The sequence below is a fragment of the Homalodisca vitripennis genome, chromosome 6, assembly GCF_021130785.1.
Source record: "Homalodisca vitripennis isolate AUS2020 chromosome 6, UT_GWSS_2.1, whole genome shotgun sequence".
Classification (NCBI taxonomy): Eukaryota; Metazoa; Arthropoda; class Insecta; order Hemiptera; family Cicadellidae; genus Homalodisca; species Homalodisca vitripennis.
The window spans coordinates 86,985,441-87,003,998 of record NC_060212.1 but is presented as its reverse complement, the minus strand read 5'-3'; the positions used below and the strand labels follow the sequence as shown (position 1 = coordinate 87,003,998).

Sequence of the window (18,558 nt, the reverse complement as noted above, 5' to 3'; positions counted from 1 at the left end):
GCATTCTGGGCGTCACAGGAAACCCATTAACAATTAATAATCGTTGTAATTTTGTAATTGAAGAGTTGCTTTTTCGTTCTATAATGTTTTTTTTCTATAAATTTATATGTTTGTGTTCCTCATACTGGTGTGGTCGGTATAATCCCAAAGTACCCCAACATTTTCCATGACGAACGAATAACCTAAACATTTACCGGTAACACAAACAACGCGATAAACAATAATATACTGACAATAACAGTACGCAAAGTCGCCAAACAAAACAGTGACGAGACGAGTAGACAGCTGTTCTCTCGTCTGCCGCCAGGTCAAACGAAAACTGTTGGATTCATTTAAGCCAGCAAACAGTAACATGAATACACACTATACTATATGATATATATAGGAAATTTCATGGAGAATACGATAGTTCAAACTAGGCCTAAAAATAATGGATGGTTGCGGAGCAACAGCCTTAAATGTGAAGCGACGGCTGTGACGGCGCTTGCCACTTCGCGGTGGCGTGAATCATACGTCTCAGACGGCGCTTGCCACTTTTAGGGTTAACTTTAAAAAAAATAGAAAAGTGGAAACTTTGAGTAATGTTTATTTTTTGCGATCGGAATGCTTTTCCTGAAGCCTGTAATCATTTGAATAGAGAATTTGTTATATTCTTCTGTAAGGGCTATTCCTTGTTCTGCTATGTCATTCACAACTCTAAGGGACTTTATAAATTTCATGTTCTTCCTGCAACTTTCTTCCTGATTCCAGTTGTCTTTATTAATGTCCATGAACTCCATCTCTAGACCAAGTGGTCTAAAGAAGTTCTTTCTGTCGTTGGAGACGAGAAATTTTCAAGGTTTCTTATTTGAACAACTTTTAGATCAACTGTAGAGTATAAGTAAAAACCGGGCTAAGTGCCAAAAATTAAGAAATTGAGTTTAGTATCAAAATGTGTGCTATAAGCCAACCCCAATACAGTATAAACCGGGCTATGTCGAGAAAAATCAATAATTCGTTCAAATCCTTGCCGCTAGAATGCGCATGGGCTATGTTCAAGGGTGACATCAGTAAAACCCGAGTCAAGTGCCGCGCGCAACACACGCCAGACTACACGTGTTTTGCAGGTTATGTTTGTTGCCACAGGCATTCTAACCACTGTATGAGGAGTGTGTGTTACCGCTTTAAATTATGATTAGATTGAGTTTGTGTTATCCATAATGGATGTACCTTTAGTATTACTGAAGTGTAAGAGACAAGCAAAGGGCGAAGCATCTTGTTTGTTGAAAGGAGTCTTGAACAAAATAACCCACAAAAAAGTTGATTGTTTGGAGCGACAACTGTGGGGGACAAAATAAAAACAAAATGTTGCTGTTTTTATGGAATTATTTAGTTTGTCGTGGTATCTTTGATGAAATTGAACATAAATATCTTGTGTCAGGCCATTCATATCTTTCTTGTGATCAAGACTTTGCGCTCATCGAGAAAGTAGATGTGAAGTCCCACTAGACATAGTTAAAATTCTTGTAAGTGCCTCCCACAAAAAGCAATTTTTTGCCACACTTATGGATGAAGATGACTTTTTTGATTTTAAGGAAAGTAGTAACAATTGTCTGAATACAAAGAAATTGGAAATATCCAAATTCCAATGGCTAAAAATTACAAGAACAAAACCAAGTAGTATTTGTGAAAAAATCATGGACTGATATTGAAACTTGGCTTGAAATAAATGTGTTAAAAAAGGGGGTTAAGGAAGAGGACATCTTGCAAAACCCATCCAATTTGCAAACAATAAACCGATTAACTAAAGAAAAAAAGAAGGCCTGAAAAAGATGATACCTTACCTCAAAGAAGAGAACAAAGACTTTTATAATAATTTAACTGCATAAAAGTTTCAGTGTTCCTGAGTGTTAACTTTAGTTTATTGTATAATATACTATCGAGTATTTGAGTAAAATTTTAAAATAATTAAACTGGTATAACATTATAATTGTTTGTCTTTTTAACCTGTATTATTTTTTAACTACATGTTTGCTTACTCTTTCATTTTTCTGGTTTTTTAGTAACATTTGTTTGGTACTTAGCCCTCTTTTTACATCAGTAAGTTGTGACATAGCCCGAAGTAAGTGTGGCACTTAGCCCGGTTTTTACCTCAGTAAGTTGTGACATACCCCTTTTCAAAAAAAGTTGAATTCAATATTTTTTTTTCTTTACTGTTGCCATGGTGTATAATGCATTCTTCCACTGATACTATTAGTAGTGATGTATATTTTTTATTTAATATATTACAGTTAAAAAATATTTAATTATGACAGTTATATAAAGTTTTCATCGATTATCTCAAAAGTAACTTTTTGGCACTTAGTCCGGTTTTTACTTATATTCTACAACTGATGCCTTCACTGGTGGATGATCAAACCATCATTCTGTAGAGCTGTCATGATTTTATTTTTATTTCTTACTCGATAATCAAACAATGTTAGAGTCACAAGTGTTTCAGAGAGATACCACAGGTTATATTGTATTTTTTTTATAGTTTTCCCTGCTAAAGTGTTATTAATAGCTTTGAAAGCTACCAAATCTTTTAAAGAGTTCCAGATTATTCAATGGAGTGTAAGCAAGTCAAGGCGCTTGGAACCAGTTCTTAATGTAAATAGGTGCAGAAAAAAATACAAATGTCTCAGTTATTTTAATTGACAGAACTCTCTTTTTGTCGCTTAAAAGTTGTTTAAAAAATCTGAAACTGTTTTGGAATGCTTGTTTTATGTCACAGAACGAAATAATAGGGTTCCCCAAGTGAAATTTGAGAGATGGTTTTTAAGCATCACCCTAACCAGAAAATTAGTTTAGAAAATAACAAAATGATTATTTGAAACAAAATAATTTTAAAACAATTTCATAACTCAATCAGTTCTGTAAAGTTTCTAAAAGTGATAACTTCTGTGTAACAGGGACATTAAGCCTGACAACGTACTGTTGGATGCGAATGGTCACATCCGACTGGCCGACTTCGGCTCCTGTCTAAAGCTGTTCGAGGACGGTACAGTACAGAGCAACGTAGCAGTCGGCACGCCAGACTACATCTCCCCTGAGATCCTCAGGGTATGTTATCAATCATTACAGTTCATGTATGTGTAAGATTGCCCTGCATCTGTGTGGAACAAGCAATTACTTATGAAAGACTCCATTATACCAGTTGAGTTTCATAGAACTGATTTCACTCGCTGGTAAAATAAATAATTTACAATGCCTTTAAATCAGCATTAAAATCATCAATTTATTAGTTAAATACACTACTTCAAACATCTTGTGACATTCTCTATATAAATACTCAGCATGTCCATACCAAACTTAGGCTGTCTAATTTGAAATTAAATAAAAATTTGATATTTAACTAGTTATTCCATCACACCAGATAGATTCAAACCGAGTCAATTATCACTGTTCAAGATTTCATCAATTAAATTTGAAGATCACATGTAAATTAACAAAAAGAATTTCAACACGTGCTTCCCTTACGGTCTCGGTATTCAGGAGAAGGAATCAGGCCGAGATCTTTCTAACAACGTGCTGGCTTACACAACGGGGTCCACAAACCGAAATGAATGGAAACCGGCAGTTCTTTAGTCTCTAACCCAAACCGAAATGTTCAATTTGAATGACGAAACATCCTCGTTTACATTTATTACCGCTCACCGTTATATTTCAATTTCCAATTACTGTTCCCGGCGCAAACTGTTTGAATTTAAATTAACCAATATTGATCAGTTACAATTATTGTCTTCTTATTCTTGAATGATAAAGATAAATTGTAAGTATAAGAAATCAATGAAAGTTATTTTAACCTTTTGATGGTGTTACGCTATAATTCGCTTACATTTAATTATAACACATTTTAAATCAATTGTTCATAATAACTGTAGGTATCCAACGTAGTTAAGGAAAACCTAACTGATTGAACTCTGGTTCTATTATAAATTTAAGTAATTATATTGGTAGTATCCATATTATTTACATGATTTGCACATTTATTTTATTTGAGATGGTTTGTCATAATCCTTGTGATGTTGACCAGGCGATGGAGGATGGACAAGGCAGGTACGGCCCTGAGTGCGACTGGTGGTCTCTTGGTGTTTGTATGTATGAGATGTTGTACGGAGAAACTCCCTTCTACGCTGAGTCATTGGTGGAGACATATGGCAAAATTATGAATCATAAGGTACTTAATCTTTATCTATCTATTTGTTAGTGATGTGCTTTAATTGCTAAAATGTATTATAGTATTTTTAGATTCTTATATACACAAAAATGAAGTACATAGATTTTAGTAATCACTTGTTTACTCATCTCTAAAATTTCCATTTTTTTAAGCCTCTGGTTTTGAAATACTAGTTTTTAAAATTTGATTCATGAATATTAAATCAATATAATGCTACCAAACATTGAACCCTGATCCCTCGATTAAGAGACATTCAGTCCTAAAACACTACCACAGAGAAATGTTAATTCAAATTATACTTAATTAATGAAGTGGAAAAGTATTGGTAAAGCAATGTTTTGACCTCATTGAGCTCACGATAATTGTATCATCGTAAAGATAGGTTTTTTAGTTATGAACTGCCTATTTATTTACTTCATAAATTTCCCATATGATTCTGTTTATTCACTGTTATCTTTTGACATATGAAAGTTATATTTAATTTGTTATATATTTGTAAGTAACCAAAATTAAAATTATGTAAAAATGACGGTAAAATATAATGTGAAATAATGAATTATTGGTTAAATATTTCTGTGTTATTTATATGCTTGTTGTAGAAATAGTTAATAGTGGTTTGTTTATTGAGAGTACGATTATAAAATGTTTTCCTATTTTGTTGCAGAACTGTTTTGATTTTCCTTCAGAGTTGGGCTATGAAGTCACAGAAGAGGCTAAAGATTTGATGAAAAGGCTCATATGTAGTTCGGAATTTAGATTAGGCCAAAATGGAGTTGAAGATTTCAAGGTAATTATTTTGTTGATTGATACCAAACAAAGGCTGTTGGCTTTTCATATCGTCTTAAAAGAGTATATTTAGAATTGTATCTAATTGTTATGGTTTATTGATTTCTCTATTAGTGTAATTTTTAACTTCTTAAGAAAATTAGATTTATGGGACAGGATAGACCTTACTTTGGGGGTTTTTCTTGTATGTTCAATGAGAAATACCTGTTAGTTTAGATAACAAGTGAGAATGAACAGTAAATGAGTAAATTCCAGTAGACCTATATATCCTGGTCACTCTGTACAGTAAGCATCACATATGCATATTGAATGTTTTCATACATGTGAAGGTATTGGGTAGTGACACACTCACAGTACAATTCAGTAAACTTGCAGTACTTCACTATTAATAATAAGACTTTACTGACTGAGATGGTGCCGTAGTTCTTAAATCCATTTGAAGTTTGGACGTTGAGAATATTTTTAAAGACGGTTCAGGCGCCACATAAAATTTTAGAAGACTATGATTGATATTATTATTGGGCTTTTAATTGATGGCACTTGTTGAGGAACATTCTCCCATACAGTACACCTCTTTATTTTATACTTCTTGGTACCTTGTATTTTTCTTTACAGGCTCATTATACTGTGTATTTTATTGCATTAAAGCTGTCTAGTTTATAAGCCAAATTTGTCGGCAGTCTTAAAAAATGTGTTCATAAAATTAGGAATAAACACTTTTTATTACCCAAAATTTACTGATTCACTCTGATTTTTTAAAACTTTCCATGGAGGGGGAGAGGGCACCAAGACCCTCGATTTAACATTTGAGAAATTTGGCAAGCCTAATAATTAAGGGTTAATCTCAACACTACCGAAAGTTCTTCATCTTTTTTATGTAGTACATAACTAGTAACTTAAAGCCTTAACTTATTGTGAGAAATTTAAGAACTTTGTGGTTGTATTCCAGAACCATCCATGGTTTGTGGGACTGGACTGGTTGACAGTACGGGACTCAGTAGCTCCGTACATTCCGGAGGTCAGCAGTCCCACAGACACCTCAAATTTTGATGTGGACGACACTGTAATCCGCACTTCAGACGCTCTTCCACCCACTGCCAATGCTGCCTTCTCCGGCCTCCACCTGCCCTTCATCGGTTTCACCTTTACACAGGGCAGGTCAGTCTCATCTTCCTCTTTTCCTGTCATCAGCCAGAAATAATTTTGTTTAACTCTGTTTCTCCAGTGATCTATCCATCTGTCATCAAGCCTGTATAACTTTAATTTGTATGTCTTCATACTATTAATATTCCTTTAAAAAATTACCTATGATTTACAATTTTGATATTTTAACACCTTCATTGCGGCTCTATACTGAGGGAGACTAACTACTTACTCTATCTGCCGCAGTAAACATTTCTAAAATGTATTAAAACATAATAGTAGAGCATTCATCGTCTGCTCTAATTAGAACTAAACCTCTTGGAGCAGATTAATAAGACTATAATTATAGTTTAATTTTAAGATGTTTTATTTTCAGCATTTATAGACTGTCTAATTTTATGAAGACAGTAAATTAATTTCTGTAAAATGAATATATTTATCTGAATACAAACATTGGTTCTGTAAAGAAAAACCAGGGGAGAACAATGCTCTAGGTCAATGGGCAAACATGTCTGAGGTGTAAGGGAGAGAGAGCAGGGAGCTAATATGCATATGCGAGTTTAACTTGGACGTCGCTGCCCCTCACTCACATATACAATGTACAATTCATATCCTGAATTTTATCTGTAGTGAATTGTGAATTATATATTCATGTTCTTTACCAAAATCATTGATATACTACTACAATAGCCTGGTACTACAAGAATGCTATGCTCTATTCTCAGGATGGATTTTTGAGAATTGATTGACAGGACTCGACAATAAAATCTGTGGAGATCCGCTGCATAATTAATTATCAGCTGATCAGCTGTACACAAATTGCTGATCGCTAAAACATATTTTTGCTATACTTGTTTTTAAAATCGTAAATATATAACTTAATTAACAAATTATTTTACTTTGGTAAATAATTTATTGCTTGCAGTTACTATTTTCTATATTTACATTCCCGCATCGCTGTAAGTCTGCTACATTTATTCGCGGACATCAGTATTACACAAATTAAAGATCGAGAAATTATACTACCCTCATCCATTGATATATCTTGAAACTCCTAGTGTCCTTCGTCTAAAACACCTGGAAATCTCAGAGAGTTTCATTTCACAAAATGTATAGCAAATAGTGTGTTAGTAGATATGTAGTAAATATTTGTTAATATGGTCCTTGTCGGTCTGAGTATCTGTCCTAATTTGGACAACTGTTTCCAAAGAGTTAAATGTTCCTGAGGAAGCATCTTCACAGAGTCGGCATCCTTCAGGAGGATCCGTTCTGTGGAAGGTGTAATGAGCAGGAGGAGACTGCTGAGCACCTGCTCTTTGATTGCCCTGCAATAGCAAGAGAGCGGTATGCCATCTTTGGTAGTTTGGACAGGGGTGGTGAATTGTCCCAGGAGGACTTGATAGGTTGTTTTCGGCAGTTTGTTGAAGTGCTGAAGTTGTAGACTGGTGGGCCTCATGGTGTGTTTCTGGGGTGCGCAAAAAGCCCTTGAGGCTTAAGTGCATGGCAGTAGGCCGCCCCAAGGGGAAAAAAAATTCTAATTATAAAACCAAATTTCATTACAGTGAATGTTAGTAATTTGTGTAGTGTATGTTGAAGTATGTGTTTGTTATATTTATGTATCAAACAATTTAAAATCTGGTGTAAAATTTGTTATTTTATACAGGTGCTGTTTGTTCTCATGAGTACTTACACTTACTTGATACTTGTTATCTTTATCCTTGACCAGGTAGCTGGATCGATGGTGTCAAAAATTTAGCCATGTACAAGACATGTTAAAATTTTGTTAAAATTTGAGCTATATACAAACTATTTACATAGGATATGGTGGGGTTATAGTAACTTTTCTTATAGTTAATCATTTGATTTACATTCTTTTTAATACATATAATTAAAAGTATATATTAGTTTTAATTAATATCTGCTTTTTGTTAGTATATATTGTTACACATAACATAATGAAATAAATTTTAAACACATGCAACAAATGTTACAGCCGTGTGAGTGACCTTAGTCACTTCCCTATCAGTCCCAGCTCCCCTTCAGGCCGTAGCAAGCGCATGCGGCTGCTAGAGGAGGACCATCTCATCAAGAACACAGGTCAGTCAGTAGTTACATGGCCAGCGAGAAATGTTCAGTTCAGTTCACTAGCTTTCCAGTAATATGTGCAATTGTTTTTCTTCTCTTCATTTTTCCTAAACTGTAATCAATTAATAAATTGACTTTTCACAATCTTGTATACATTTTGGACTGTATAATTAACAGAAGATAACAGTCTGGCCCTCAGTTATAATTTTAACCCTTAAGAACATTTTTGATGAAAAGCAACTGATGAAAACAACCAAGCGACAGTTTAATTCGCAAATGCTCTGATTTTTACTTCTTAACATTGAACCAAAATGGAAAAGATAAGTTTTATGTAATCTATTTATTTTAATTTTTTTGTTTAACCATTTGCACGCCAACGTACCTATATTACGGCCGTCGGCTACTCAACTGAAAACCGCCAACGGCCGTAATATAGGTACGTCACATTTTTCGCCTGTAATTTTCTTATAGTTCATCTGATTGCCGCGAAATTTTGACTAATCGATAGTCGATTAGTTGCTTTGAAGCCACAAAGTAGTTTATTCCTTTATGGACTGTTTGTTTGGTAGTATTTGAGCTTCGCAGTTGTTGTATTGTTTGGTCGAGAGTAAGGTTACGTTTGTGTTGCTGTGCGTTGTTTACGTTTGTAATTCTCTCATTACTTTTGTTGTTAGGGCATTTTTATTATGCCCCTTTTATTAGATTCATTGATACTTTGGGATTATACCGACCACACCCAGACATGAATCGTTATTTGACATTTAGCTTCTACTGATTAATAGATTAGCGTAGAACAATATTTTGTCAATATAAAACAGGAATTGTCTTATCGCAAACCCCTCCCCATCCTCAGACAGTTGACATTTAGCTTCTACTGATTACTAGATTGGCGTTGAACAATATTTCGTCAGTATAAAACAGGAATTGTCTTATCGCAAACCCCTCCCCATCCTCAGACAGAGGTCAAAGTCGAGCGGTCTAGTAGATAACGTGATTGCAGAGTCTCGCCGCATGTTCGCTTTGTTGTACTTCCGTATTTTACCCCTACATTTCTCCAAACACAACAGTTCAACAAAAACAAACATTACCAAACATAAACTAAACTCTTTATTGAAAAAAACACACAAAACTTGTTTTTATTCTTGATCACACTCCGCCACCCAAAATGCGAGTGCATCCGGCCGAAGATGAAGCCCGCGCTGATGTCAACGAAAGAAAAACATCCCTCGAGATAGTACCTATCAGTAAAATATAATTCTAGAGGGGCTGATCAGAAATATTAATTGAATTGTAATGGAAAGGCAATTATGTACCGTGCAAAAAATGTAAAAAATCATGTGATGCCGCGCGGCCTGCTGTAATCGGGATTCTCGAGAAAGATAAGATAACAGCGACAACAATATCGATCACAATACCTGGAAATGCTTGTTCATTGATGGAATGTTAGTTCTGTTTCTCAAATACATCGTTTTATAACGTTCTAAGTTCATTGAAAAAAGTTTAAGCGAATCTGACCTCATTAACAATAGACAATCTTTGTAAGTTTGTAATTTTGTAATTTCAGAGATGTTTTTTAGTTCTATCATGTTTGTTTCTATAAATTTATATTTTTGTGTTCTTCATACTGGTGTGGTTGGTATAATCCCAAAGTACCGATTTATTTTAGTATAGTGTCAAATATTGATTTGTGAATATATTGTACCATTACATACAACGTCCATGCAACTTACTAAAACTGTGCCCGTGTCACATTTAGTGAAAAAAAATAATAATAAATGGACTTCTATATAAGGTAGGCTTTTGAAATTTTGTAATTAGGTTAAGGGGTAGATATAGTTTACTGGGATATAACAGGAAATCAGCATAAATGTTTTTTGAAACCATTTATTTGTGCTAAAAAAGTTTTTTTTTTTGAAAATTTTAATTTCTTTTTCTAAATTTTAATTTTTTTTATAAGTTTAAATTACATTTATGCAACTACAATTTACCAACTGAACAAGGGCATTTTATAAGCAAAAAAATGGTAAAGAAATCATCAATATCTGTTAAAAAATAAAAAAGTTATGATACATTTTGTGAAAGCTTGCAAAACTGCTGAAAATGCCCTTGGCGTTTCTAAGTAGTACTTTTGGAAAATAGGCTGGCGTGCAAAGGGTTAAGTGAACCAAAATAAAAATTTTATGTAATATTTGCCTACTAAAATGTTGCTTTTACTTCTAAATCTACATTCAGCCAAATTTGAAAATTTAATTTATATATAAACTTTCAACATGTTATTTATAAAAATGAATTTATGAAATATTATGTTATGTTGTATGTTAATATTGTTTATGTAAATATTTTAAAATTGAATTACATTAAAAAAACCCAAAACCAATACTTAAAAACTTTTATTTTTGTGAGGCCTTTCGATAGCAAGGTTATCTTCGTCAGACACATTACAACTTACTTAACGATAACTAACTTGTCCATATATTGATGCCAATGACACTTATTTTGTAGTCCGTGAATTGTTGTGGGCCTGGCCTGGTGCTACATGACAGTAAAATATGGTTAGAGGTATAATTTGTTACAATAGTTTATTTTAAGGGTGGCTAATTCTGTTGTCTTTAGTGTTTTTGAAAATGTGTGTTCAAAACTGTAAATCTTTCAAACTTATTTCAAAGAAAAATGTAATGTTGTATCTATTCATAATGATTGTTTCACAGATGTGAAAAACCTAGTGAGCACTAATTTCTCCAATGAACTGACAATGAACGATGACGAGAAGCGGATCTCCCCCACCAGCGAGTCAGGGAATGGCATGCGGCGGCTGCAGGATGAGATCAACACTTTGACAAAAAGGAACTGTGGTAAATCAGTTGTTCATTTCTGCAGGTGTATAAACTAAATTTATTTTTAAGAATTACAGTCAAAATGCTTTTATAAGTTTTTTCGACAAATGGTAATAAGCTAAAATATATTTGAATTTATTTCAGTGGTTTATTTGTTTAAAATTTCCATATATTTTTAAAAACAGATTATTAAATAAATCATTTATCAGTTGGACAAAATACTTTGAGAGGAGGTGAAGTAAATTTTGTCAGATCTGACCTACACTCTAATGAAATTATATTAAATTCACTAAACCGTAATTTCAATACAGTTTAGCAAAGAATTTTTAATTTTATTGAACATAGTTTTATTAAGTAAAGAATAGGTACTTTTTTAAACTTGACCATCACCAAGATAGGTAGTTGGATGAGTATTCATTTAGAGATAGTCACCTGTTAGTCATATCTAATATCATAGCAGTTAAAATGGCAATAACTCATCACAATATTGGTATGCAGAGCTAGAGAACCAGCTGAGAAGCTTGGACCAAGTGTCAGACCTGAAGATGTCCTCTCTCCAGCACATGGACTCCCTCCAGCGGACCAGAGACCTGGAGAAGTGTCTCAGGCTACTCAAGCAGGAGAAAGAAGAAGCTCAGAAGGTCAGAAATTCAGAGATTAAAGAACTATCCTTTTAAATATTTAAAATCCCATTAGTAATGAGTGTTATAGGTTATGTACTTGTTATTTTACTTTGATTATTTATGATGGTTTATTTCTTTGTACAAAGTAACATAATGGATAGCACAATAAGAATTTAGCCTGCAGAAGTAAAATATGATTCTCCTAATTTTGTACCATGCCATGCACTATTTGTCACATAGGTAATATGACACAGAGATAGGTGGAATCTGACATTAAGCTATAACATACGTGCACACTGTAAAAATTGCACATTTTTGTTTTTAGCTCTTTTTATTTGGGCCTGATTAAAAAACTGCCCATTTTAAATGCCTGTAATTTTGTGTAAAGTATTAAAAAATTGTTTCTCATTTGTGTTCAGGCAAGGGTTATGAATTTAACAAACAAGTATTTTTCAAACTCAAAATTATTGCACAGACTAAAGATTTGTGAGCAATTAAGATTGTCATCATTAATACAGTAAGAATATTATTGATTTAAACCAAGTGTAACCCAATCTATATATCAGTGCACAATTATTTTTAACAAACGGCCTATATTAAATGTTAATAAGTAATGGCAAAAGTTTCAACATCACAAGAACATTCAAAAATAAGGATAAAAAAGCTTCTAAAAAAATCACTTTGTTGTATTTTATTCTAAAAATACATTAAAAATTAATAACAAATGCTTAAACTTGTGTATTTTATATCTGAAAAGTTGTTGAGGACTTGAATAACTTACAATTTTTTTTAATTTTTAGGAGAAACAAGATGCTTTGGAGAAATTAAAACTGCAAGATAAAGAGTTGAAAGATGCTCTGAGTCAACGAAAACTGGCGATGGCAGAATATACTGAGGTCACAGACAAGTAAGTCTCAATTAAACTCAAGAAATTTCTTTTGACTCCTTAGCTTAGAATATACAAAAAATATTGATAACCCTTTTCAAGAACTATAATAACAATAATTACTGCACTGTTTATATTGTTCCTTGAGAACTGTTAATTGTCTAATGGTGTTATTAGAGAGGATAACCCATATATACCCAGAATATGGAGCAGATAAACTGTTACTCTAACATACATTTGTACTAGTAGAGGGTCGATACTGATTCCATGGGCTTATACAGGTTAAAATAATAGAAATTAGTAGATTTAGCATTTTAGAAGTATCATAAAATGTTCTAGTTTACAAATACTTAGAATCAAGCCGATGTCAAAATTTGGTTTCTATTCCAACATTTAATTTGCTTTGTCAGACTTTCAGAACTGAGGCAGCAGAAGCAGAAGGTGTCGAGGCTGGTGAGGGACAAGGAAGAGGAACTAGAGGTGGCAATGCAGAAGGTGGACGCGCTGAGACAAGACATGCGGCGGGCGGAGAAGTTGAGGCGTGAGTTAGAGGCGCGAGTTGAGGAGGCAATAGCAGAGGCGGGGAAAGAAAGGAAACTGAGGGAGCGCAGTGAGGAGTATTGTAGGTTGGTACTTATGCAGCTGTATCTTTATTTCTAGCAATTTTTTCAATCATCTTGGTCATTTTTTATATTCTGTTTCCGTATAACTTGGTATTTTCAAACATTATTACAATTTTTCAAATGTGTTTAACGTGAATAGGATGTACCTAATAAAAAAAATGTTATTTCATTATATTTCCGTTTTCTTAAGGTTTTCGTTTAAATTAAGGTTGTTTTCAAGAATTGTACTCTCTATTAGACGTATTAATTATTCACGTAATTACATCTAAAGACCAGGCACGAACACACATAATCCTCAAAAGAAATAGCAACATTTTTATTGTTCCTTCTTAAAATATGCTGGATAAATGTTTAAATATTTTGTTTTTTGGTATATTATTAAACATGGGGAAAACCCATGCCGGAATAGGCCGGAATTATCCCTGTAGAACTGTAAAAATCTTGAAAATAATTTTGTTTCTAAGGACTTGCAAAATCAAAAACTAATTTGAGAGCTCATGAATCAATCAGGAGTTTATTAAACCCAAACATTGTGTTTTATACAAAATGATTCGTGAAACTGTGAATGAAGATGGACGGCATGTGGGTAATGATATTGCTGAATTGTTTACTGATTACATGGCCAGCGTGTGGTTACTACAGTGTTTGATTGACGATGTGTTCGTGATCCTCACCTAGCCGGGTAATACAAAGTTGCCTCCACTATTCTAGTGGAGTTAATCTTGCTTAATTATATCCCTAGATATATTCCTGATTCTTTCTCAAAATCCAGTGATGAAATTTGCTATTTGGAATTTGAAAAAAGGGTTTGACTGGCCAGCCTGTTAGGTACAGTAGAGCATCAATAATCTGAACATAAAAAATCCGAACGCTCGTTTTAAACATGTGAACTGTATTTTGCACGGCAATGTGAGAGGACAATGACCTTGAAAGTGTTTGTTTTGAACCATCCTTTCCCCAGCGGGTGAGTCTATCTTTAACCCTGTCGGCGTCGTGTCATTGTCACTAGTCAGTTCAGTTGCTTCACTTCCTCAATAGTGTAGTTGTAGTTGCGTTTTGCGGTTCCCAGTGTTTAATATTCTTCAGTAACGTTCATTTAATAATACATAAGTTTTTATTTTTATTTATCCTACCATTTTTAGTGTACTTGAAAATTTTGATGGTATGTTAGAAAATCTGAACAAATCGGAAATCTGAAACCCTCCCAGTCCCAATTAGTTCAGATTTTGGCAGTCTACTGTATTATAGTTAGGGTTTGGCTGTCTTAAATGTACCAAATCCAAAGGTTTTTAAATGAAATTTATTTTTAGTAAATGTAAGCGAAATAAAAATACCTAAACAGACAAATAAAGTTCACATCAGTGGGCATTGCTAAAAAAATGCTCAATGTTCATTTGAAGTCATTTTTAAAGTTGCCTAACACACTTCATTAGTGTTATTCATTGTTTTAATCATGTGTCAACATGATACAAACTAAAATCCGTAAGTGGTTTTAAAACTAAACTTTATGCCAGAATTTGACATTTGACTCTTCTGTGTTGTCTCATGTAGGGAAAACTTACCACGACAAAATACCTTTAATTAATACAAAACTTAAGAATCATCTGAAAATGTTTGATTTTTAATAGCCCCATTCCCCCTCTATTTTGGGGCCTGTTTTAATTTTCTCATCATCCCCTACATGTAGTCATATGGGTGATATGGTTTAGATTTGGTTTTGGTGAAATTCCTTATACAGAGATTTGTTCTTTTATGCATTTAAGATAATGCATAATTTTTCAATCTTTATTAAATCTAATTATTTAAATTTAACATGAAAGCCACAAATGAATGTTAACTATTTAAACATAGTTTAGGTTAGGATAACTGCTTAATATGATTTATATTCAAAAAGTTTGTAATTTTTGTTGGCTTTGGGCTTTTATTACCAGTATAATTACCCCTTCCAAATATAATCATATTTTCATAAAATTAGATTCATAATGAACCATTTGCAATGAACTAAGAGATAAGAATACATTATTTTACAATATTTGGTTTAGTAATAGAACATGTAGTGACTGGTGATTTATTCCAGACAAATGGAACAGGAGTCGGAAAGGTGGCGACAACAGCGGAGAGAGATGCCTCTGGGCAGTTCCGACAGTATCGCTGGTCTCTCACCCTCCAGTCACTCCCAGGAGATAGCAAGGTAACCACAATACTATACAGGCTAAGTGCTTATTCATCGAAATATGTATTATTGTACTGGGTAAACGCAAATGGAGGTTAGAGTTTGATGTGATTTTGTGTTATTTGTAGTTTAGAGTTGTTTAATAAACTGTTTTTGTTATTCAGTTGTGTTATAGAATACCCCTTCCGGCTCAGTCGGTAGAAAGGTAGATTAAACATGTAGCCATCATCTCTAAATGTCAAACTGAATATGCTTTACTAGAGTTAGGTGTTTAATGCGCACAACACTGATGGAACAAATTGGCGTAATAATACAAGTATAATCATAACACTTTCAAACATTTAGAAACTCCATAATCTTAAAATCTTACAAGATAAAAATTGTTATAAGTGTGTAAATCTCTTTATAAAAACATGGACTTAAATTAAGTTACAATTAATTTGAAATTATATTTGTAAACATATTTACTTATAATCGTTCAGTTGTCTACATTTATAAATTGAAACGGCTACTATCTTGAAACCTTAAGAGTTGTTGAAAAATAAGTGGGCATAAATGTTACTTGAAATTGGTTGGCAATTTTAAGAAAAGTTTTAATTTTTATCAATGTTATGAAATACTCCAAATAATTTTGCCTAAATGGAAATGACCATCTAGAAATATTTTATAGCTTAACACTGGCTAATGAACTCAACCAAGCTCTGTGTAAGTACTGTCTCTGCACCATATTTTGTCTGAATCAATTAAGAAATGGTAGTTATTGTGTTCACAATTATTCCCGCAATGTTATTTTCTAATTAATATGTTGTGGTTTTAAATTGCAATTTGAGGCTGCTGTAAAATTTAACAAGTAGACAGTGTCAGAGAAAACAGTTAATCTTATCCTCGCTCTAACAGGGTCGGCTGCTGATATGTTACACTATTACAAATTGTAATACAAAACAGGTGCCTCGTTATAATATAAACTTATCAACTAAAATAATTTAAAACTATTAAAATATACAATTAAAGTACACAACAGTTTAAAATATTTACATGTTTCGAAAATTGGCTGAATCTAAAAAATACTCATCTACAGAGTAATAGCCCTTATCTAAGAGAAGGTTTTTAATTTTGTTTGGAAATTCTTTGTACAATAAATTTTAGAAACATTGTGGTAAAAAATTTAATAGCTTAATTCCTACATAAAATGGTGTTTTTGAAAAAATTTTATCCTATGAATTGGGATTGGAAGGAGATCTCTATGTCTTGTATTGTAATTATGGGGAATTATGTTTCTAGTGCTAAATTTTTATTTTGACACATATAAAGTAAAATCTAAAAAATATAAAGTGACGATTCTGTAAATATTTTTTTGTACCCTTTATAAAAAATTCTGTATGGTATACTGGAGCGAGAAGATCTTCATAGTGTAATACTATACTTCATAATGGAGTGGGAATTCCTGTAGTATAACATTTTTAAAACTCACTAATTTTGTTAAATCATCAATACATAGCAATCAGAACCGAGTCTTCTTTCTAAAATTTCTACATGAGAATTCTAGCTTAAATTTTCATTTAACTGTATACCTAAGAAATAAATAGTTTAAAATTTCTTCCATGTGATAGTATTCAAGGTAGCTAGGATCAAGTCATTTTTATTTTGAAATGTTCTAAAATGAACTAAATTTGATTTTGTGTTATTAATTTTTAAACTATTGGAATGGAACCATTACTTTAATTTTGATATTGTTTCTATAATTTAATTTTCTAAAATATGCATGTTTGTTTCTTTAAGAATTACTGATGTGTCTTCTGCATATAAAATAAAACTACTGTCAATTTTTTTATTGAATGCCATTAATATAAACTAAAACACCTAAAACTAAAAACAAAGTAGGGCTCAAATTTGAGCCTTGTGGCACACCTAATTCAATCCGCTTCCAGTCAGATTCATATTTTATTTTGTTGCTAAATAGAATAGTTTTTTGTTTTCTGTTTCTAAGACAAGACCTAAACCAGTTCAAGTTCTTTCTCTATACTGTTGTGTGCTATTCCAGTTAATTGAGATTGAATTTGTTAATGATGAAGATTTGACGATCTGAGATGGTATAGATGAGCAATGCAATGTGTGACGCAGGTTGAACACGGAGGTGGAGAGGCTGGAAGTCCAATACAAGGAGTCTCTTCAGCAGCAGCAAGCCAGGTATAGCCTGGAGATTGGCAGTCTACGGGAACAGCTCCAGGAGGCGGAGGGTCGCAGAGAGTTGCTGGAACGAGAGGTCAGATTTTTTATAGAATTCAATTAAGCTAACTGTATGGAAGTCAAATAGTGTCACAAAATATATTTCTGTCATCACTAATTTCACCAAAAATGTATGCATTAGTTATACCCACTTAATCTGTAGCATAGGTATGGATCAGTTATTCAATACTGTAATGTTAACATATGTAAAATATCATATTATATATAATTTCATTTTTTTTTAAAGCCTGGAAGTCGTTAGCAAATTGAGATCTTTTACATTTGTCATTAGGATTTTTTATTTCATGAACCAACTGGATCTTGAAAGCATTTAACTGTTGACTGATACATCATCATAAATAGTTGATCTTGTAATCTCAAATGTAGGTTATGCCTGTAAGGTGCTCGCTAGTGAGCAGTTTTCTGGAAAAATATAAGCACTTTTAAACAAATTCACAAAAAGATGTTACCTTAATTAATTTGCATAGGCATAAGCAATACGAGGGAGTACCCAAAAATTCCCGGAATAGCTCTGCCGTAGGCGGAGCTTGCGTAGTACGAATTCTCGCCGCTTGGCTCTTATAGTGCTGCTCTTTGCCAGCTCAGTCGCGCCTGTTGCGTTGACCTGACGTAATCTGTCCCTGTGCAGTAACAGTTTTTGCTAGTGCTGTTTTATGATCGTGCCGTTTGATGGCAAGTTTGAGTGACCAGCGTGCAGCTGTGAAATTTTGTTTTCTGCTAGGCAAAAAGCCACTGAAACAGTTGAAATGTTGAAGACAGCCTAAAAAGACGACGCTATGGGGAAAACCCAAGTGTACAAATGGTTTTCTCGGTTTAAAAATGATGACATGTCAATTCAGGGCAAACTTCGTTCTGGACAACCATCGGCTTCCCGAACAGATGAAAATCTTGTGAAAGTGAAAGAAATTGTGCTTGTGGGCTAGTGGGCTGTGATGGATTTTAACCGAAGACTTGAACATG

General features: G+C 33.3%; 1 protein-coding gene across 7 annotated transcripts in view; it reads left to right on the top strand.

Moving 5' to 3' along the window:
- Nucleotides 1–18,558, top strand: part of LOC124364524 (serine/threonine-protein kinase Genghis Khan) — an 89,531-nt gene that overhangs the window by 17,577 nt on the left and 53,396 nt on the right. For all 7 annotated transcript variants that reach the window (XM_046820075.1, XM_046820074.1, XM_046820079.1 and 4 more), the window contains exons 7-17: nt 2,931–3,081; nt 4,055–4,198; nt 4,863–4,985; nt 5,934–6,142; nt 8,121–8,224; nt 10,921–11,064; nt 11,545–11,687; nt 12,470–12,576; nt 12,966–13,181; nt 15,256–15,369; nt 17,473–17,614. In XM_046820075.1, coding sequence (XP_046676031.1) covers nt 2,931–3,081; nt 4,055–4,198; nt 4,863–4,985; nt 5,934–6,142; nt 8,121–8,224; nt 10,921–11,064; nt 11,545–11,687; nt 12,470–12,576; nt 12,966–13,181; nt 15,256–15,369; nt 17,473–17,614 — 1,597 coding nt within the window. The remainder of the gene's footprint in view (nt 1–2,930; nt 3,082–4,054; nt 4,199–4,862; nt 4,986–5,933; nt 6,143–8,120; nt 8,225–10,920; nt 11,065–11,544; nt 11,688–12,469; nt 12,577–12,965; nt 13,182–15,255; nt 15,370–17,472; nt 17,615–18,558) is intronic.